Source organism: Sturnus vulgaris, chromosome 17 (assembly GCF_052056855.1).
Source record: "Sturnus vulgaris isolate bStuVul1 chromosome 17, bStuVul1.hap1, whole genome shotgun sequence".
In the NCBI taxonomy this organism is placed as follows: domain Eukaryota; kingdom Metazoa; phylum Chordata; class Aves; order Passeriformes; family Sturnidae; genus Sturnus; species Sturnus vulgaris.
The window spans coordinates 8,053,483-8,075,103 of NC_142259.1; the positions used below are offsets into that span (position 1 = coordinate 8,053,483).

Sequence of the window (21,621 nt, forward strand, 5' to 3'; positions counted from 1 at the left end):
CACTGGGAGTGCATGTCAGTGACTCACTCCCTGACAGCCACTTGCACAAACGGTGCTGTCAGATGGTCCATCCGCATCCCCAGTGCTGTGGGAGGCTGTGGGGATGGCAGGGTCTGTGGGACAGGGCTGCGGTCGGGCAGGAGCTCCCATGGCTGTGGGAAGGCGCAGGGCAGCCCCAGGGCAGGAACATACACAGGGCACAGGCGGCCCTTCATTAGAGAAGCAAGAGCTGGAGGAGAACAGTGGCCGCAACAAGAGCAGGAGCTGGGTGAGCAGCAGTAGAGCTGAGCCACAACCCAGTCTGCATTGCTGGTTCCTCCTGGCCTCGGGCCATCAGCGACCCAGGCCAGGGGCTCCATTCAGGCTCATGACTGTGCAGTGCAGGGTGAGTCGGGGCAGGGACCGGTCCCTGGGGCACTCGTGGCTGCCTCCCTCCCTGCCAGCGGTGCCACTTCATCCCCGCGGCCGATCGCCACGCAGGGCCACGGCGACCCAGCGCCCCGGTGGGCTCAGTGTGGGGCTGTCCGGGGTCCGGCGGGCGGGGGCCGTGGCCAGGGGTGGCTGGCTGCTGTTCCTGCTGGGCGAGTTCTCAGCATGGCCGCCCAGTCTCCTCGAGGCTCCCCCTCCCTGGTCGGCAGCCAGCAGCAGCAGATACCTGATACTCGGGTTGTGCAAGCGCGAAGGGGGAGCCTGGCCCTGCCCGGCCCTTGGGAGCCACCCGGAAGGCCGAACCCGCTGGCCCCACCTGGAGAGGAGCTTAAAGGCCGGCCGGGCGGCCACAGCGCAGCCGGTTCCTGCACCATGCCCACGGCCCGCAGCGTCCTCATCTTGGCGGGGCTCCTGGCTCTCTGGGCAGAGCTGCCGGCAGCATCCGCCCAGAATGACACCAGTGAGTATGAGCGCATGGCCCAGCACGGCTCGTCACGGCACGCCCGGCGAGCGGCCAGCATCCCTCCCTCCCTCCCAGCCCCAGGGCAGCCGGCGTGGGGGCCGGGGCGAGCACCAGCCCGTGCCCGGCTCGGCTGGGCTCGGCAGCATCCCTGGACCCAGCCCTGGGGCCGGGGCAGCATCTCCCGGAAAGGGACGCAGCCCTCGCCCTGCCCGGCGCCGGCCGCCCAGCGCTGCCCACGCCCCCCCCTTTGCCTTGCAGCAAAAGCCGGCGTGTGCCCGAGCCCCGCGACGGACGCGGTGAACTGCACAGTGGGGTGCCAGTCCGATGGCGACTGCGAGAGCACCCTCAAGTGCTGCCCGGCAGCCTGCGGCAAGGCCTGCCAGAAGCCTGACGGTAACACTCCCTCCTGCTCCTGGCCGTGCTGCCCACAGTCGGTGCCAGTGCCACGAGCCAACAGCCCGTCCCAGCCGGCAGTCCTGGTGCTCCAGGGTGCACTGGTGGCCACAGACCTGGGTGCCCGATGTGTGTTCAGCTGCAGCACGGGCATTGGGGGCTGCATGGAAGCCCAGCAGGCTTGGGGTGTGCTCCTGCTGGGCACCCCCTTCCTTCCTCTTCACACCTTCCTCCTCTCAGCAGTGCAGGGACTGAGTGGACCCCCAAATGATGCTAGGGCTTGAGGTGGAGGGTTGGGTCTGCGCCGTTCCTCATTGCAGTCCTTGTTGCCTGCTCAGCCTTGTGGGCAGCTGCCAGTCCAGGATGTGAGCACTGTTCTGTTGCTCACCACAAAAGTCCTTCTGGACAGTGACCCAAGGAGATGGGTGCAAGAGTTGGAATCCACAGCTGCAGACAGATGGATGTCACCTGGAGGCTCCAATGCCTCCGTGGCTGTCTGCGGGACAATCCTGGCTTGGCTGCACCAAATTGGAGGGAGGGCCGCATGGTGCAGTGTCAGAGCTCAATGCCAGTGGCAGGCAGTGGGACAGCAGGGCAGGGTCCCCACTCTGCCAGGCAAAGGCTGACACATGATCCTGGCTGAGGCTTAGGCTGGGCCTCCATGCCATGAACAAACAGCCTGGGCCATCCATGGCAGTTGTGGAGGACAGCAGCGCCAAGGCCTCTATCCTGTCTGCATGTTGCAGCTGTGCATCCTGTGCCAGCCATGTGTCCCTGAGTGAGAACACTGGGCATAGGGACCATTGGGGACCACCCTGCTATGTGGCCTCCCTGATGTGTCCTCATCAGGTCCAGCTAGCAAGGAGTGCCAAAGGGCAGAGCTACGAGATGGGGGAAATGCTGGGTACCATGGTGGTCCCTCCTCCACGGCAGATAGAGGCCCACAGCTTTGGGACCTGCAGGGTGAGCCCTGCCTCCCATGCCAAGGCCAGCAGGTCTCAGCCATGTTCCTTTGCCTTTCAGAGAAGCCTGGCACCTGCCCACCTGTCAACCCAGGCATCCCCATGCTGGGCCTCTGCACCAACCAGTGCAAGACCGACGCCAACTGCTCCGGGATCCAGAAGTGTTGCAGGAATGGCTGCGGCAAGGTCTCCTGTGTGACACCCATCCACTGAGGTCAGTTGGGTGCATTCCAGCCCCAGGGATCCCACAGCACTGCCGCACAGCACCTGTGTACCCATCCTGCTCACAGTCTCTGCTCCTTTGCAGGTGCAGCCACTGCCTGCCAGCCCAGCCACAGGGAAGCTGCTGCCCGATGCCCATCCCACATGCCCTGGCCCTGGTCCTGCACCATCCCCCCGGATTGGAGCCTTCAGCCTCAGTTTTCTCCCTGGGGTTCTCTGCTCAGGGCGAGCCCCCTGCACTCTCACCAATAAAGCAGCTTCTCCCTGTCACGCTGTGAATGCCTCTCCATCCCACACCGTGTCTGTTTCTTTGTTCCGTGCTGTGGCCACCTCTCCATCACGAGCCATGGCTACCTCTCCATCCCATGCCAGGGATGCCTGGAAGGGCTTCACACAAGCAGCAACATCAACTGACTCTGTCATACCTCCAAGCTTGTGCCCTGCCTGGGGCTGTCCCGGGGATCCATGGCCCCAGCTGTCCCTGCGCACTGGCTCCTCCATCTTGGCTCTTCCACCATACTCAGAGCACAGCTGTCAAGGTGCAGCTGTGTCTGTGTCCCATCAGAACAGAGGTGCTCTCTGCTCCCTGCTCTGCAATGGCCAGGGGACAAACAGGCTGCAGTGCGTGCCTGTACATGAGCATCACCCAAACTCCTCCTTACCTCCACCCTCCCAGCCTGGCGGTGGCACCTTGCCCACAGCAGAAGCCTGAAGGAGCTTTCAGCAGTGCAACCCACATGCCCCGGTTCCATGCCCCTGCCACGTCCCTCCCCACCTGCTCAAAGCTGGGCTCCTGTTCCTGTCCTGCTTTCCCCTGACACTTCCTGCTCTCCACAGGTCTCCAGGGCCCATGTTCCTTCTGTACCTGCGTGCTCCTGCTCCCAGTCCCCGGGGATCAGAGCATGTCCTCCTGCCTGAGAGGGGCTGCCACCTCCAGAGCCCCTGCTCTTGGCAGGGGACAGAGCAAAGCCATCCCCTGGGACTGAGTGAGCCCCCTACCTTGCCCAGCACTGCCCAGTGTCTGGAGCTGGTTCCCCCCTCTCTCTCTGTGGTGGAGGTGCAGGCTATGCCAGCATCACAGCTCCACAGCAGCTCTCCCTGCTCCACGTGTGCCAGGAAGGATCCAGTGGACACTGAAGACTGGGAGAGAACACTGCTCCTGTGTCCCATCCATGCTCACAATGGTGTGGCTCTGGGAGTGCTGCTCAGCCCTTGGCCCAGCTGCTCACATGTCACCAGTGACCTGGAAAGGGTACTGCAGATGTGTCAGCCATGGGCCACGAGCCCAGCACTGCCCCAGGAGTCTCCCCCAAGCTGAATTGTTCGTGCTCAGCACTCCCACAGTCCCGAAACTGTGCTGCCATGAGAAGGAGCAGCTTGGCTTGGCCAGCCCCCACTCCAGCAGGGTTTAAATCCCAGCCCACTGCCCAGAACCACATCCATTGCAGAGCGATGCTGGGCCACTGCACCCTTCTCCTGGTGCTCCTGGCACTGCTGGCCCCAGCCCAGCAGCACAGCCCCAGGGACCAGAGCACTGCCCTCACCTTCACTGCATCCCCACACCAAGCCCTGCAGGGACGCTGGATCCCCACTGCCCGGCCTGCTGCCCCCAAAGTGGGTGAGTGCCCAACGGGGGCGAGCAGAGCCCCTTGGCCCCCCAGACTGTACTGCCTCTCTGACCATGGCTGCCCTGGTGCTGAGAAGTGCTGCCAGATCGGGAAGGTCTGGACCTGCCTCCTGCCCACCACAGGTACCGCTGCTCACTCCAAGGGATGCCAGCATGAGCATCAGGAAATGGGGGGGTGTGGGCTGGTGGCTGTCTTGGTGCCCCTGGAGCAAGCCCTGCTTCTTGGGACATAGCTGCATGGAGCATCTCCCTCTGCAGAGAGCCCGGGCTACTGCCCCCGTGCTGGCAGTGCCATCGGGCCAAGCTGTGGGACAAGATGTCACAACGACACCACATGCCACTCGGGAGAGAAGTGCTGTACCCGCGGCTGCTGCACCCGCTGCGTGCTTGCTGAGCCAGGTGAGGTGTGCTGAGATCCCCATGCCAGGCTGAGGATGCCCTGGGACAGCCCCAGGGGTCCACAGCCCCCATCACACTGCAGGGGAGTTGTGGGCAGTAGGGCCAGGCTGGCTGCATGCCGAACCCTGAGCCTTCCCTCCAGCCAAACCTGGGTTCTGCCCTCGGAAGCGTGCCCAGAGGAGAGCTGCTGCCTGCCCCAACAGCTGCACCGATGACCGGGACTGCCCTGGGGAGCACAAGTGCTGCTTCTCTGGCTGTGGGTTGGCCTGCACCCCTCCGGACACAGGTACAGCTCTGCCAGCCCTCTCTAATCCCCACGTCCAGCCCACCACTGCACTGGTGCTAACCCATCTTCCCCCTGGCAGAGCCCAGCGTGTGCCCAGCCGTGCTGCTGGACAAGCCACAGCGGCTGTGCCCGGCCAAGTGTGCAGCTGGTGGCATCCATCCAGGCCCCAGGGAGTGTGTGCCGCTGGCTGCAGCTCCCGGTGCACACGCCTGCCATGGGCACAGCCCCAGCCCTCAGGAGCCCCTTGTCAAGAGCTGGCCCTCAGGGTGCTGTGGGAAGGGATGCCCAGCTCCTCTGTGATAGGTGGGGGATGGCTCTGAGTGCGTGAAAGGCTGAACCCCCTCCTGATTCTCCCTCCTGCAGCCCTCTCTGACTACGTGCTGCTGCAACCAGGGCTGTCCTTCACCACTCCAGCTACCAGCTGGCATCCCATATTGAGCTGTGACTGATCTCACTGGTTGAGACTGGTATGGGTGTGAGGGTGGTGACTGAGGGCATCATGGTGCTCTGGGAAGGAAGATAGAGGTGCAGGACAGGGACAGGATGGAGACCGAGACTGTGCCAGGAGCAGGACTGGGGACAGAATCCCAGCACAGCCACACTCCTCACTGTCACCAGAGAGCCACCGAGCCACAGAGAAGCCCGGCCTGTGCCCCATGGTGATGCGGGGCTCCTTGGGGCCCTGCCTGGAGATGTGTGACACCGACAGTGACTGCACTGGGGATGACAAGTGCTGCACCACCGGCTGTGGGCACATCTGCAAACCACCCAAGGGTAAAACATCCCCTGGTAAACCATCCCTGTGAGGCCAAGACTCCTCTGCCTCCTCCCTACCTGTCACTGTGACCCTCCCAGGGGCAATGGGAAGCTGGGGACTGAGCTGCTGTCCAGTGGGGCATGAGCTCAGTGAGGAGCTCACCCCTGCTGGCAGGGCAACTCCCCCACCCTGGGGGGGTGCCCTAAGCCCCTCACCCCTTTCTCTCTCCACATGTGCCAGCGTGGCCAGGTCTCTGTCCCCCTGCAGCAGAGGGTGATCGGGCAGCCAAGTGCCTCTTCCTGTGCCTGCACGATAAGGATTGTCCCCTTGGCCAGAAGTGCTGCCTGCAGGGCTGCAGCTGGGTCTGCGTCCACCCACTGTAGGGTATGTCCCCTCCAGCCTGCTGCCTCCTGGGTCCAGCCTGGAGAGGACAGAGGGAAGCCCAGAGTGTGCACACCACAGGGCCCCCCGTCCCTCAGAGAAGGAGCACTGAGACATCCTCACTGACCACCTCGCTTGCCTCTTCCAGGTACAGCATAGCCACGGCCCCGAAGGGCTGCACCAGGAGCTGCCATTTCAGAGTCATCCCTCACCCCACTACCATTGCTCCTGCAGACTGAGCAGAGCTGCTGCTGCACCCCACACCTCTCCCTGTGCTGGACCCTGTGCACTGGCAGGATGGCATCAGCATTGACTCCGATGCTTCTGAGTCCCTGACACCCCCAGATGTGCCATTAAGGGCTGCATGCTCCCTGCACTACCGCATGGCCAAGATTCTTAGCGACCCTGCACGAGGCAAAACCCTGCATCCACAATGGCCCCAGCTGCTCCACAGCACTGAGACAGAATAAACCATGCCACAGCACCTCTGCTCTGGGTCACCATCCCTGTTTTGTGCTCTGATTCCCAGAAGTGCTGGCAGCCCAGGCTGCGTGCAGGCAGGGAGGTGCAGGCACACAGGTGCTGCCCCAGGGGAGGGAGAGGGTCCCAGTTCCATGCAGGTGACTTTCAGCCATCATTGTTCTATGGTAACCATCCTTCTGGGCCTGGAGGCTGCATGATGTTCACTCAGCAGTCATGGACTGGAAAACCAGTTCCCTCAGATTCCTTGTGTGTGGAAGGGCTCATTTGCATCCCAGAGTGTGAAAACCTGGTGGAAAAAGCAGTCACGGGTCAAAGAAGGGGGAAGGGAGCATCACCCATGTGCCAGGGGTCACGGCAGGACCTGCTTACTCATGGTGCTGGATCCCGAACAGTCCCATGCACGGAAGCGACACTTGGCTGAGGAGCAGCAGCATGGCAGTAGAGCTCTTAGAACCCCCTCCTGCTGCTTACACTGCCATGCCAGGACCAAGCCATGGGGTCTACCCACAGCCCCTACTCCAGAGAGTAGAGAGGTGACTGGGGCTGGAAGGAAACCCAGAGAGGGAGTGGCAGCCAACCCCAGCAAGGATGGGGCGGTGCAACATGGGGGACAGCAGTGCCTGACCCCATCTGGCCTTCCCAGCCCCACAGGTCACCCTGACCCCAAAGCAGGGTTTGGGCAGAGATAAGCGGGATGGCTGGCAGGGCACCAACGGGTTCTGGGAACTGCCCCTCCTCCTGCCCCTCCTGTCCATAGCACAACCAGCTGCCACAGCAGGCAGCTCAACTTCAGCAGCCCTGGCATTTCAGGCACCCCTGCCACAGACTTTAAACCAAGCCCCAGCTCAGCTCCAGACATGCACAACATCCCTGGCAGCACCATGAGCCCAGGAGTTTTCCTCCTCCTGGGCCTCTTCATCCTCAGGGCAGAGCCGAGCGTAACACCAGAGAAGGATGGTGAGTACCAGGAGTCAAGCCCAGCAGCTGCCAGGCACAGGCAGCCTGGGAGTAGCTCCTTCATCCCGGCCCCGTGTCCCTGCTGTGCCCCCTCTGTCCCTGCCCAGCATATGCTGACAGGCACCATGTCCCAGCTGGCTGCAGCACCTGCACCGCAGCCCTGCCTGCCTGGGGGACCCTGCCCCCACCCTAGGGTGCAGGGGCATGTGTGCACACCCTCATCCCCGTGGGCACCCCCTGCACCCCACGGGCACAGCAACTGTCAGCTCCCAGGGCTACCACCCCTGCACCCTGGGCACAGAGCCTTGTTGCCAGCCCCCCGAGGGACAATGCCTGGGGCTGTGGTGCCCAGCTGCAGCGGGGCTCTGCCCACACCGAGGCCACAGCCGGTGCCTCTTTGTTTGAACCAAGCAGCTGCTGTTTGCAGTCAAACTCCGTCAGCGTCTGTTTGCAGCCCAAACACCCAGCCCTGCCACAGTCCCAGCTGGCACCAGGAGCCGGGAACAAGCACCAGCTGGAGCTCACCTGTACCAGAGGCAGGGCTGTCCCAAGTTTCCCAACGTGGCCAAGAGGAGCAGAGGGTGCCAAAGATCAGAAGCAAGAGGAGGAGACAGCAGCAGTGAGGAGTGTGCTGCTTGCAGTGAGGATCCCCCCGGCAGCTGGACGCTCAGGAATAGATCCTGACCTCCAGCTGGTGCTGTTACCATGCTGGCTTCACTCTGACAGTGCCAGTGACACTCCTCGTGGCACTTGGGAGGGCACACACGGGCCTGTGCCACCGTGACATGTCATGCTACACTGCCACACTGTACTGTACTATGCAGGTCTTGATGTGTCCAGCAGCCCCAAACCATGATGCAGAGAAGTTTCCAGCCCCTGGGCTGCAGTCCCTGCTCCAGTTCTTTGGCCCCTGCTGAGAGACCCACATCCTGCTTCCCCAGGGATGGAGGATGAGGGGCTCTGGCGCTGTCCTGACATGGCCATCCTGACACAGGGGACTCCCAGAAACCGGGGAGGTGTCCACGGGACTTCATGCGCTGCTTGCGCCTGGAGCCCCCACTCTGTGCCAATGACTCCAGCTGCCCCGCTGGGCTCAAGTGCTGCCACTGGGAGTGCCGGCTGCGCTGCATCCCCCCGGCAGAAGGTACGGCACTGCAATCCAGCCGCTGACACCACCTCTGTCCCGGGACAGCTGGCGCCCTTCTCCCTGTCCTATTCTCTGTGCAATCCCCATTGTGCCCTGCTAGCAGCCTCCTTGACCGCCGCTGGGATACGTGGATGGGATGGGACACAGGAAGGGGTGCAGCCAGGGCGAGGCAAAGGGGTCTGGCAGGGGCAGGTTTCCCGGGGCTGTCCTAGGATACTGCAGTGCAGCATCACCTCTCGGCCCTGCAGAGAAGCCCGGTGCCTGCCCGGCAGCAGCCCCCGAGGGGCCCATTGCCCCCTGCTCCTTCCCCTGCCTGGAGGACAAGGACTGCCTGGGAGCGCAGAAGTGCTGCCCGCTGGGCTGCGGCTCTGCCTGCTTGGAGCCGGCACAGGGTAAGGACTCGGCGGGGACGGCTGGGAGCCCTGGCTCACCCCAGGGACCCTATTGTGCCATAGTTGTCTCCCTGACGCCCTGGCCCCTGGGGCAGCACTCGCAGCTTTCCCTGCACCGGCAGCTCCTGACAGCTGTCGGGAAAACCCATCGCTGGGACATGGCCGCAGGCACCAGGAATGTGCGGGTCATGGCAGGAACCAGGGACCTCCGGGGCAGGCAGGGCGGCCAGTGGGGGATGCTGAATCGTCACACCCCTTCTATCCTGTCAGACCAGCCCAAGCCCAGCGAGGGCCCCACGGTGCAGCCAGGACCATCCCGCGAGCGGTGCCGAGGCGATGGCGAGTGCCCTGACGCCCAGAAATGCAGCAACAGCAGCTGTAGCCACCAGCGCCTGTCGGGAGAGCCGGCCGGTGAGGCAGGATGGGACAGGATGGGCAGTGAGGGCGAGGACACGGCTCAGAGACCGGGATTGATGCTTGGGGTAGCAGCCACGATGGCACAGAGCTGTGGCACAATCGGGACCCATGCTTGCCAGGGTGGGCTCTGCTGGGTCTGGGGTGGGGACACACTGCACTGCACAGCCCACAGATGGGCACTGGAGTGGGGAGGGAAGGGGACAGCACAACCACCCTCTGGTGAGGCCACCATCATGCTCTGATCCTGCTCCACGGTGCAGAGGACACCAGCCCTGCCCCAGTCACTCAAAGGCCACTGCAGGACCAGTGGGGATGCCTCAAGGACCAGGACTGTCCCCCACACTACATATGCTGTCACCAGCTGTGCACCAGGCACTGTGTGACAAGCAGCCAAGGTAAGAGGGCTGGCAGCCACCTCAAAGGTTCGACAGCCCCACGTGCCCTGGTACCCACGGCTGTGTCTCCAAGCAGTGGCACTGCAGCCACCCCACCCCATGCCTGCAGGGAAGGACGGATTCTGCCCAGTCCGTGCCGGGCTGTTCCCCAGTTACAACTGCAGAGCCTGGTGCTGGCACGATGGCGAGTGTCCCCACGAAGAGAAGTGCTGTCTCCGTGGCTGCGACTATGTCTGCGTGCCCCCGTCCCGAGGTGCCACATACGGGCAGGGGTGTCCCCTAGCTCCAGGGACTGTGAGACTGGGTGGGGAAGACCAGCTGTTGCTGCTTGCGCTCCCAGCCCCGCTGCCTCCTGTCCCCAGAGAAAGCAGGCATCTGCCCGCTGGCTGAGGAGGCTCCGCTAGCCCCGTGTGGCACCACCTGCACCAAGGACTGGCAGTGCCCGGGGGCTGAGAAGTGCTGCAGCAGCAGCAGATGTGGCTACGTGTGCTCAGCCCCCGAACCAGGTGAGGAGATGGTCGCTAGAACAGTGATTCCCCCGGGAATGCTGTCAAAGCTTCTGGACGCAGGATGCAGGACAGCGCTGCCATAGGGCAGGCACTCACATCCCCGGGTGCAGCCGTCAGGGCACCCCGAGGCTGCAGAAAGGAGGTGCCTGCAATACAGGGGTGACCCCTCCTCCTGCTGTCTCTTCCTGCCCCTCTCAGACAAACCCGGTGAGTGCCCAAAGGTGAGGCCACAGCACACATCGGAGCCGTGCACGGAGACGGACTCCTGCACCCACGACCGGGACTGCTCCCGGCAGGAGAAGTGCTGCTTCTCCGGCTGCGCCATGCACTGCACCCGCCCTGCCCAAGGTGAGCGTGGCAGCCCGGCCACCAGCACAGGGAAGGATGTGAGAGCAGGGCTGGGATCTCCGCCTCACCCGGGTCCCCTCCTCTGGCAGAGCACCCCGGAGAGTGCCCCCGGGCAGAGCCGTGCTGGGACCCGCGGCGCCGGCGGGGGAGCCAGTGCCTGGATGACAGCGTCTGCCAGCGAGAGGAGAAGTGCTGTGACACCGGCTGTGGCTGGGAGTGCGTGGCCGTGCCCAGAGGTAGAGGGCACAGCCTGTTCGGGGGCAGCTGGCCCCAGTCCCCCACGGGCAGCCAGGTGACAGCAAGTTGGTGCCCCTGCAGACAGCGGGGACAAAGCTGATGGCTGGTGCGTGGAGGAGTGCCAGGCTGATTCACAGTGTCCCCGGGGACAGCGGTGCACCAGCATCGGCTGTGGCCACGTCTGCATGGACATCCCTGGAGGTGAGAACCAGCCAGGCCCTCTGGGAGTCATGTGTGGCTGCCCTGGAGTGCCCCGTGGTGAGGTGCCCCAGGCCAGACGTCCCCCAGCTGGGTGATTACTTTGCAGGCAGAGTGGGAGTGTGCCCCATCCCCAGGGAGGGGGGCACGTGCTTGGACCTGTGCAACTTCGACGAGGAATGTCCCTGGGGCCACAAGTGCTGCAGTAACGGCTGTGGCCACGTCTGCACGCCAGCCTCTCTGCAAGGTCAGCCCCTCACACCCGCCCAGCCCAGCAGGGACAGAGCCCAGGTCCCCTTGGCACACACCCCAGGGCCTCCTGGCCCTTCATCCCTAATGGGGACCCCTCACCATGATCACAACGGAACCCTGAGCTGGGTCTGCCAAGGCAGCTGGACCTGCGAGGGTCTCACATCCTCCACGGATATGATCTGCCCCCATCCTTCTTTCCATGCCTCCCCCTCTTTCTGTGCAAGTGATGAGCACACACAGCCTCAGCTCAGCCACCAGGTGACCACCCTCCCCTGCCCACAGAGCGTGACACTGTGGCTGTGCCCCAGCCCAGTGCTGAGCGGTGCTCAGAGGAGTGTGAGGCCGATTCACAGTGTCCCTGGGGACAGAGGTGCACCCGCACCTCCTGCGGCCGTGTCTGCGTGGACACTCCTGGAGGTGAGACACGGGAGACCCAGTGTTGCCCCAGGAGATGTGGGGTGTCTCAGCCAGGTGGTCCACGGCAGGGTGCTCTGCCCTGCAGGCAGAGATGGAGCGTGCCCCATACCTGGGGATGGTGGGACCTGCCTGGATCTGTGCAGCCTTGATGAGGAGTGTCCCTGGGGCCACAAGTGCTGCAGCAACGGCTGTGGCCACGTCTGCACGCGGGTGTCTGGAGGTAAGGAGGCCTATGGCCACCAAAAGGGGGCCAGCACATGGGCTAACACCAGGTCATGCAGGGTGCCAGCTGACCTGCATGAAGGGCACAGCCCTCAGCATGCTCCCAGCTCAGCATCACTGTGAGGCCAGTTCCCACTGCTGCCCCACTGCTCTGCTCCCAGCAGATGCACCTGCAGGGTGAGGGGATCTGCAGTGATGTGGAGTGGGATGGAGCTCTCATGGAGCTGGCCAGCATGGCTCCAATCATGGCCACTGGTCCCTCACTCCTGCAATCTCGTTGCTCCCTGAAAGCACATCCTCCTTTTCAGATGCAGTGTGATGGGAGAGCAGGTCCTCTGCAGCAGGAAGATGCCTTCATTAGGGGACATGGGACAGTCGTGAGCCCCAGCTGGCCTGTCCCCTCCCCACCACCTCCAGCAATAAAATGCGTGCTTGACTGCCCCCAGCTTCCCCATGCGGTCCTGGAGTGGCCTTGAAATCACCTGAGGCTTCCAGGGCCAGGAGATTCAGCTGGAGTTGGTGCCATAGGGCCAGCGAAGCAGTGCAGACACAGACCCGGGCCAGGGCAGGCTGGGGACAGGCACCTCCCCAGGCATCCATCGAGGCAGGAGCTGTTCCTCCTCCATTCAGCAGCTTCAGCTCCCAGTCAGGTCGTGTTGGCAGCTTGAAGGCAGGGTTGGGCTAGGACCCCAGCCGTGGCAATGGGAGTTGCAGGGTGGTGGCTGGGTGAGCCCTGCCGTGCCATGCTGCTGGAGACACCCACCACCCATCCCTATGAGGGAGGAGTGCCCAGAGGGACGGGCACTGTTTGCTCCTGCCAGCACAGGCAGGAAGGACCAGACCCAGACCTGCTCATCCAGAGACCCGTCCTTGTATTGTCACAGTCCAAGGGGAGGGACAGGCTCCTCAGGTCAGGCATCACGCATAGGAGGAGGCATCCATGCTGGCATGGGCACATGTCCCTGTCCTTAGGCCAGTGAGCATCCCAGGCAAACCACAGCCCCCAGCATGGCCACCCTGGCCTACAGCCCTCATTGCTGCCTGTCCCATGGTCTCCCTGTAGGGTCGGGGATGTGGCCACCAGCATCAGCAGCTTCTCCCAGGCAGGGGCTGTGCAGAAGCCCCCACTTCCCAGGCCAGCATTACCAGGCACCTGGAACTGCGAGCTGGGACATCAGGAGAGGGGCCAGGAGCAGCTGCCATGTGTGGCCCGCAGCACATTGCTAGTTACTGACGTGGGAACAGGCCTGGAAGCACTCGCCCTTGGTCTCAAAGTTGTTCCTGTTGCCGCCGCAGCCGCCGTAGATGAACTCCTCACACTGCTGGCTGGAGGCATTGAAGAAGAAGCGGCGGAACAGCGCCTTGCAGTTCCCACAGACTGAGGGCAGGTAGCAGAAGTCTGCATGATCCAAAGGGGACAGGCTGAGCCAAGGCAGGGGGGGACACCACCACACTTCAGCACTGTTAGGCTCTCAGACAGCTCTGCACAGTTCTAGTTCCTTTTTACTGCTATACCCTTTGTGCCAGCACACAGCTCTGCACCCACCTGCCTACAGCCCCACACACCAGTAGCTTCCCCATAGCAAATTCTGGTGACCCCCAGGGTCTGCAAGACCCATCAAGAGCTCAGGCACAGCCCAGGGACTTCCCTTCCCAGTTTGCTACCCCATGGCAGCCAACACTCCTCCTGGCACCCACCCCTGTGAATGCCACACTGCCACTCCAGAGCCCCACCACCACAGCACTGAGTCCTCACCCAACACTGGCTCCTGGCATGTGTAGCCACACTTGCTGGGACAGCACTTGGTGACTCCACGGCAGTCAGCATCGCTGGTGCAGTGTGAACAAGAGGCACCCATGCGGCAGGAGCCACAGTCCTTGTCCAGCAGGTCTTCCACCTCTGGGATGTGGTAGCAGTATCCAGGCTTTGCTGCAGGACACAGTGGCCGCTGGTGAGAGGCACAGATCAGGGGCCACAGCAGCCCCCCAGTGCCCCAGGGTCAGACCCCAGGCAGCATGTGGGGCAGTGGGAAGCACTGGGCAACAGAAGCATTCAGAGCCTCCCCATTCCCAGGCCATGACCTGGCCACACTCACCCATCCCCAACTCCTCTTGTCCAGTTGTGTGTGGGGCAGGGCTGGACCGCTTGGCAAGGGGGAGCAGGGCAGCAAGGAGGAGAAGACAGCCAGGTGGCAGCTCCATGGTGCCTTGGATGACTCGGTCTGGCTCTGGGTGTGGTGGGCTGGGATTTAAGGTGTGGAGGCGGGGCGGAGGGAGCAGGGCTGGTGCATAAACCCAGCTAATTCCTGCCATGCAGGTAATGAGCCACACCCAGGCAGGGCCTGGTCTCCCTGGTGGCATCCTGGCCACAGCCCTCGAGCTGGGGGGACCGGTAGGACGGGAGAGCTGTCCCAGCATTCGGGAAGCCCAGCTGGGTAGCAGCAGCATGCCCAGTCTGGGGTGGGGACAGCCCACAGCCTCCTGGGGACAAGCCTGTGTTGGATATAGACATGGGAAGGTTGGCACTGGCCTCTTCATTGCCGAGGATCATCACAGTGTCATGCCAGGGCATGGAAAGCCACCAGCTCTGGCACAGCCGTCAGCCAGGGAAGGGCTGGGGCATGGCACACTGCAGCACCGTTCTCCCTGTGCTCCCCGTGGTGCAAGTCCTGGGGAAAGGCTGTGCCAGAGTTGTCACGCTTCATTGCTTTCTCCCATGCTCCCTCATGTCTGACAGAGAACATCCCGGGCAGGAGGGCCCATGCACAGGGCTGAGCCTGTGGATCCCATATCGCTGCCTACCATGGTGGCTGTGGAAGGCAGGTCCCGCTGGATGGTGATGCTCCCATCCATTCCCATCCCGTACACACCTCTGTCCCTTTGCCGCCCCTTCCATCACCTTTTCTCGGTTTGGGGCCTTCACCCGCTCCCCTCCCGGGGAACACAGCGTCCTGTGCCCTCCTGGCAGTGGCTGTATCGTGCCTGGGTGGCCCCTGGGGCTGGTTTGTGGCTCGCAGGCGTCTCAGCTCCCAGGCAGAGGGCCGGACCCAGGGCAACGCTGAGCTGGGAGGCACCCGCCGGTACCCGTGGGCGGACGTGGGGTGAAACCTGCCAAAGGAGGGAGAAACAGATTAAGATATTCCCATTCAGCAAGAATAATTGTCTTCCTAATTACTGCCGTAATTACTGTCCCAAGGGGGAAGCGGAGGGCGAGGAAAGCTCCGTGAGGAGGGGCCAGGAAAGTCGGAGTCGGGGTGGGGTCCGGAGGGCGGTGCCACCCCCCGCCCACGACCCACCGCAGCTTTTCCTGCCTCCCCTCCGAAGTCACAGGATGAGGTCCTGGCATGGGACACAGCGACGTGGCCAGTCCTGAGGAGGAGTGGGAGCAAATCCGGAGGGACGTGCAGGAGGCGGTCGGGGGTGCAGAGTCAGGGTGGGCAATGGGAAAGGTACCCTTGCGCGGGGACTGCGCGTCAAAATCCACCGGGGCTGAATTTTTCCTTCTGTCTCCCCGGGGAATCGCAGTGGCCGGGTAATCACTGGATGGACTGATGGCGTCTTCCAGAGCAGCGCTGCTTGTCCCTGCACCGGCAAAAACACCATGACCGGGCTGGGACACCACCACAGTGGATGCAGGGACGGTCCTGGAGATGAGGTGGGGAGCTGCTCCCTGGTAGGTGTTGAGGTTTCACACGACAGAAAACCACTGCCAGAGGAGGATGTGTATCGTACCCCCTTGTGTGCCCTGACACCAGGGACCCGCAATGAGTGCAGCCGTGAGGGCAGAGCCACCAGCCAGACCTCCTCTATGGGAAAGCAGTGACCGGGGTACCCGGGGAACACCCAGGAATGCAGCACCTCCCAGGAATGCGGCACCCAACAGGGACAGGGACAGAGGCGGCGCTGTGCCACTGGGATGACGCTCCTGGCCAGGAGCGGTGCCGAGGGGCAGAGCGGCAGCACAGGGAGCGTGCACTGCACAGGCACACACACGTGTCCACACCTGGCTCCCACGTGCGCACACACACACGCACATGTGCGGAGTGAATGAACCCTCCTGCCTCTCCCAGGGACAGGCACTGCCGGAAGGGACTGGCAGGGAAAGCCCCTGCAGCTCCCGTGCTGTCCTTGCGACACTGCAGTGTCCAGTGCGGCCAATCCCATGGAAGGGGCAGAGGCAGCTTTGAGCACCGTGTGATGGGAATCTGAGCACCAACTCCACCTCCGGCAAGGACACGGGACCCGTTGCTCCAGCCCTGCAGTCCTGTTGTCCACGCAGAGCCCCCATCCCCCTGTCCCCAGCAGCAGGGCTCCATGGCCCTGGACTTTTCCTGCTCTCCACGTGCAGGGCCAGCTGGCCAGCGGCTGGCCAAGAGATGCAGGGCTGAGGGGCAGGTGGCAGCGTGGGGCTGTGGACCGTGTCTGGTCACAGGACGTCCCTCGGGAGCCAGCGATTGTTCCCAGAGGCAGAACAATGCCCGGAGAGCTGCCAGGGCACCACGGGCTGCTCCACAGCTCCCAGCCCAGGGAACCTCCTCCACTGTTTCACCAGGGCAGCCCCAAGCGGGATCCCCCAGCCCTTTGCTGCTGCCTGCCCCATTTCTGTCTCCCGCAGCGGGAAGTTGCACTGGCTGCTTGTGGCTAGTGGCACAGCGTGGCTCTCTTGGGGCTGCACAGAGCCCAGCACCAAGCAGCAGCACCTTCCTGCCTCCCTCAGGGCTTGTCCAGCAGCAGCTGCCCGCTGGAGGGAGGGGACGGGAGGGTTCACGCTCGGATGGAGTGTGTCAGGTGCTGGGGCATGGGCCAGGTCATGGGCACCAACCTTCTGCCCCAGCAGGATTTAAACCCCTGCCTGTGCCCAGAGAGGCAGCCCCCACGCTGCCCATCCATGCCATGCGGCTGCTGTCGCTGCTCCTGCTCCTGGGGCTCTGCTGCCTCTGGGCCCGGCTGGTGTCCCCAGGTGAGTCTGGGTGGGCATGGGTGGGCACAGGTGGATGTGAGAGCCAGTGGAACAGTGCTGCAGGAGGATGTGCAGCCATGGGCACAGAGACCACTGTGACCATGGCTGGGAGTGCAGCATCCCACCTGTGCCCTCCTCTCTACATCTCTGCATGCTGCAGAAATGGCCACCAAACCCCACACAGCTCCCTGGGAGAGCTGTCTGGGCTCTCTGGAGCCCTCACCCCCAGAGTCCTTCTGTGGGGCTGGCAGATGTGCCCAGTCACGCTACAGTGTGAGGGTCTGAGCATGGATTCCTGTCTTTTCCAGAATTCACCTAGCCCCCCACCTGGACCTGGACCAAGGACCCAGTCTTCACAGCCAGTCCACACCAGACAGCCAGACAACAGCTGGACAGCTGGACAGCCTGCTATGGAGGGCTCCATTAGCTGCTGGATAATCGCCCAGCCTCCCGATCTCACCTCAGCACCCTCAACTCTGTACTTATTATAGCGGTCTCTGTGCCCCCCACCCCTCAGTAAACCCAGTCTGTGGTGAACAATGTCTGGCTCCTGCTGCATCTGTCTCCTGGTGAGCCCTCACCAGCTGCTGAGAGACCTTCAGTCCCTGTGGGAGGGATGGGGTACCTGTCCTCATGGCTCCTGATCAAGATTTAGGAGGATACCTGGGGAGCCTCAGGGAGCTGGGGCCACAAACCCTGTGGGGAGGTTCCTCTGGTCCAGAGATGCTCTGTGGGTCCTGGGTGGGTGCGTGCCTGGGGCTGAAATCTTTGGGCAATTATACTCTTGTAGTGTAAACTCCCCATCCCTCACATGGCAGTCCAAATCAGGAGTACTGTGAGACGCTGGGGTCTTCTCACTCCTCATTGCCTCGCTGTTTTGTTACCAAGTGGTTGCCACGTGGTCATTTTCACACCCTCTGACGTCAGTTAAGGTGGGAGTTTCACTCAGTTCTGTGGTCCATGTTACAATATAGTTGTTCTAGCTCATACACCATGATCTATGGGCTGTCCACACCAGATACTAATTTTTAAGTAACATTTAAGCTACAGCTTCATCTATTCTAGTATTAATGTTCAGATTGTCAGCCCTGGGTTTCACTACTCTCTTTTACCTACACAATGTACCCAATATGATAAATATAATAAATATTTCAGATAAAGTTCAACTTGCACCTAACAGGTCCAGCTGCTGATATCAAACACCTACTCAGCTACTTTCAAATAACAGAAAATTTTCAACAGTCACGATCACCATAGCCATCATCACTGGTGTCATCATCATCATCATCATCATCATTGCCGTCATCTGCCTCCCTGTCACCGTGGTCAGATGGAGGATTCTTTCCCTTCTCTGGCTTCCCCCTGATCTCTGGCTTCTCCCCCAGCTCAGGTTCTCCCCAGCTGCCGGCTTTGCACCAGCCTTCTCCCCATCCCTGGCTTTTCCCCCAGAAAAGATCTCAGATCTCACAGATCTCTCCCCAGATGCCAGCTTCCCCCCAGTCTCCAGCTTTGCTACAACCTCTAGCTTTTCCCTAGTCACAGTCTTCCCTCACATTCTAGGGTTTCTTTCTCTTACCTGGGTTTCTTGCCAGGGGAATTACTACAAACATTCAGGAAATGTTTACACCCCAGTAGGAGTTTGTTAAAGGTATATTGTCCCTTCTCAAGAAAAAGCCATTTCTGTGTTCTCCTCTATAAGGGGGCTACAAAGGACACATCTTTCATACCCAGTGCTGCCATCCATGGGTGTGTGGCTGCAGAAATCCCATTCTGTGCTGCAGCAGAAGTTGGGTATTGTAGTATAATGTCAAATCAGGGAGCGCAGGTGCTGCACAGAGCACACAGTGCAGCCTCTTGATTTCAGGGTTAGGGCTGGCATTTGAGCTGAAGGATCATACCCTGCTGAACAGCAGACACCAGGCTTGGCTTTTCAGAACATCAAAACCCAAATGTTTTCATTATGATCTCTAACTGCAAAGCAAGTGGCTGACATACACTTCATGCCAATATGTGCTTCTTGCCCAGGGTCCTTGAATTTACCTGGGTGGTTTGGCATTTGGAACTTGCTCTGTTGACTTTGGTAACTTTAACTCTTTGCTGGACAACATTCTGTTGTGTTAAAATTGAATCTCGTGCTCCCATGTCTATTAAAAATTGAATTAATTTTTTATGAGGTCCAATAGCATCAGAATGTCTGGACCATTATTATGTCTGCATTAATAGGATTTCACTTGCCAGATTTCAGTCTGGCCTGGCTTACAGCCATAGTGCTCCTGCAAATCAGTCATCTAAATCAAATCAAATGGGGCCGGTTTGGAGTATAATTTCCCACTCGATTCCAAGGTCCACTGGTTTCTTCCGTTTCTATAATGAGTCTGGTTTCATATTCAGGGGGATTGGAAGGAAACAAAGAATCATCTTGTCCAGGTTCACTATGGTCAAGGCTACCCCAAATGTTTCCAATTTCATTCTTCAGGGGATAACAGCCAGTTTTCTAATCTATACAATGTCAGGGGACAGGGAGTCCACATAAATATAACTTCAATCTTTTCTTCTTTTATTTTTTTCCTTTTCTTCCTGTAGCTTTTCTTCCTGTTTATGCAGCTTCTCAATTTTAAAAGGCAATAATACAGCTTCTTTTCAACCTTCTATTTCTCTCTCAGATCTTGTTTCTCTCTGCTATGGTTTTTCCTATCCTAACAGGCAGCTTCTATGCAGGTGTCTAATATTTTAAAAAAACTCCTTTGCTCTTTTCATCTTTTATACAGTCCCTGGCCACCTTTAGCTTTTCTTCCACAGTTTTCCAATCATGCCAGTTTTCATCATGTGGAGCACAAATTTGAAAGAAAATCATTGAGCACATTGCTCTGCATCTTCCCCTTGGCATGTTAGTAGCCCACAACACTAAATCTCCTGTAATCTAAGGTCAATGGATATAAGTTAAAACAATTGTTGGCTGCCCAGTACTCACATAAATTGTCCAGATTGGATTGGGGCAGTTGTAGGTAAAGTAGCAGTGAGCATAGAAAGCAAAGCAACAGGAAGAGACACAGACAGTGGAAAATCTTTTTCACTGGGCACACAGGCTCTGGGCTAGAATTTACCTCAGGATATCATGTACCACCCCCACTCCGTGCTGCTTTTCCCAAGCTCAGTTATCCCATACACATCAATAGTCCATCTGCCCTGTCTATCAGTCCTGTAATCTATGTTGAAGGCAAATCAAAACAATCTCTTTGAAACCCCCTGTGTGGGCCACATTTCTGCAGGGGTTTTTTTCCCAGCATGTCAAGTAATAAATGGCCATTCCTCCTGGCATAATATCACTGTGAGCTTTAGAGATTATTTAGTAGTGCCAGCTATCTTCTCCCAGTTCTGCAGTACCTCAGATAAGGGCATCCCCTTCTTTATGCCAGGTACATTGCTCATTTTTCCCAAAACTCACTAAGCTCAAACTTGTAGAAGGAAGGACTTGAACCTCCTTTAGAGATCTGACACTCAGTACTCAGTCCTTCCTTACTCCAGAGCTCCCGGGTGAAACCACCCACTGCTGCAAATTTGGATATCTGGTGCTTGGAAGAAAACAGGCAAGTAACCAAGTGCCCCATTTGGGTTGCCAAGCTGTTAAAGAAATTTGTGACATTAAGCTCTCATGTTCACTAGATACATTTATTGGCACAGATCAATCATGAAATCTGGTAGCCTGAGGTGGGTGCCATAAAAGAGGAACCCAAAAATCTCTGAAAATCCCAGGGTAATAAAACCGTTACAAGCTAAAATCGCCACCCCCCATAATCTGCACCATTTTCATTGCTACTGGAGTGATCATATTCATTGTCATTGGAGTCACCATCTTCACTGCTATTGGAACTGTCACTGTTGATGTCATCATCACCATCTTCATTGCTATTGGAATTTTCATCATTGTTGCCATCATCACCATCTTCATTGCCATCGTCACCATCATCATCACCATAATTGTCATTGTCCTTGCCATCAGAAAGGTCATTTGTATCACCATCATCACTATCTTCATCGGAATTGTCACTGTTGACATCATCATCACCATCATCATCACCATCATCACTGTCATTGTCACCATCATCATGGTCATTGCCATCACAACGCTGATTTTTATTACCATTATCACCACCATAGTCATTGATGTTGCCATCATCACCAGTTTCACTGCTATTGGAGCTGTTGTTGTCATTGTCACCATCACCATCATCATTGTCAGGCACCATGCTGGGCTCTTTCCCAGGCTCAAGGCTCAGGGCGCTTCCCAGATGCCCTGGTGGTGGCCACCCAGCTGGAGCTACTCCATGGAACTCTAGGAGAGTAAAAAGCAGCAGCATCAGCCCCAGCATGCTGCCCTGCCATCCACTGATCCCACCCAGCAGCCCAGTTTACCACGATGCTGTGTTGTTTTCTCCCCTGCAGCTTTTCCTGGTGGGTTTTCAGGGCTCTGCCTGACCCCTGCTGCCCCTAAGACTGAGGCAACTCAGCCCAAGGCCATGCTGGTGCCTCCCATCTCATGGCAGTGTCATGGTGGGGCTGGTGCCTGAGGGGCCCTCCTGGGCACCTCTGCCCTGGAGAGCAGAGACACATGTCCCCAGCTGCACTGGGGAGTCAGGGAGAGATGGCACTGTGCCACAGCTCGCTGTGGCATTGCAGTGATCCTCACATCGCCCAGGCTCACCCCACCCCACTCCCACTGCTTCCCTGGCCCTCACCAGGCAGCAACCTGGCACCTGCAAGCACCTGC

At 59.9% G+C, this 21,621-nt stretch overlaps 3 protein-coding genes across 3 annotated transcripts; 2 read left to right on the plus strand and 1 right to left on the minus strand.

The window, feature by feature from the left end:
- The first annotated feature begins 724 nt into the window (after positions 1–724).
- Positions 725–2,763, plus strand: LOC106861657 (WAP four-disulfide core domain protein 2-like). The gene is made up of 4 exons (XM_088174903.1): positions 725–889; positions 1,151–1,285; positions 2,309–2,461; positions 2,555–2,763. Exons 1-3 carry the CDS (start codon positions 802–804, stop codon positions 2,458–2,460), a joined length of 375 nt encoding a protein of 124 aa, XP_088031029.1. The 5' UTR covers positions 725–801; the 3' UTR covers position 2,461; positions 2,555–2,763.
- A 4,496-nt stretch (positions 2,764–7,259) lies between these two features.
- On the plus strand, positions 7,260–12,183 carry LOC148221815 (uncharacterized). Its single transcript, XM_088175220.1, has 13 exons — positions 7,260–7,359; positions 7,814–7,999; positions 8,342–8,503; positions 8,755–8,898; positions 9,576–9,710; positions 9,820–9,963; positions 10,073–10,216; positions 10,418–10,567; positions 10,657–10,803; positions 10,886–11,005; positions 11,112–11,249; positions 11,537–11,671; positions 11,757–12,183. Exons 1-13 carry the CDS (start codon positions 7,260–7,262, stop codon positions 12,014–12,016), a joined length of 1,965 nt encoding a protein of 654 aa, XP_088031346.1. The 3' UTR covers positions 12,017–12,183.
- A 933-nt stretch (positions 12,184–13,116) lies between these two features.
- On the minus strand, positions 13,117–14,591 carry SPINT4 (serine peptidase inhibitor, Kunitz type 4). The gene is made up of 3 exons (XM_088174904.1): positions 13,990–14,591; positions 13,650–13,823; positions 13,117–13,292 (listed from the first exon to the last, which is right to left on the minus strand). The coding sequence occupies exons 1-3, from the start codon at positions 14,429–14,431 to the stop codon at positions 13,117–13,119; spliced, it is 792 nt and encodes a 263-aa protein (XP_088031030.1). The 5' UTR covers positions 14,432–14,591.
- Between the last annotated feature and the right edge of the window lie 7,030 nt (positions 14,592–21,621).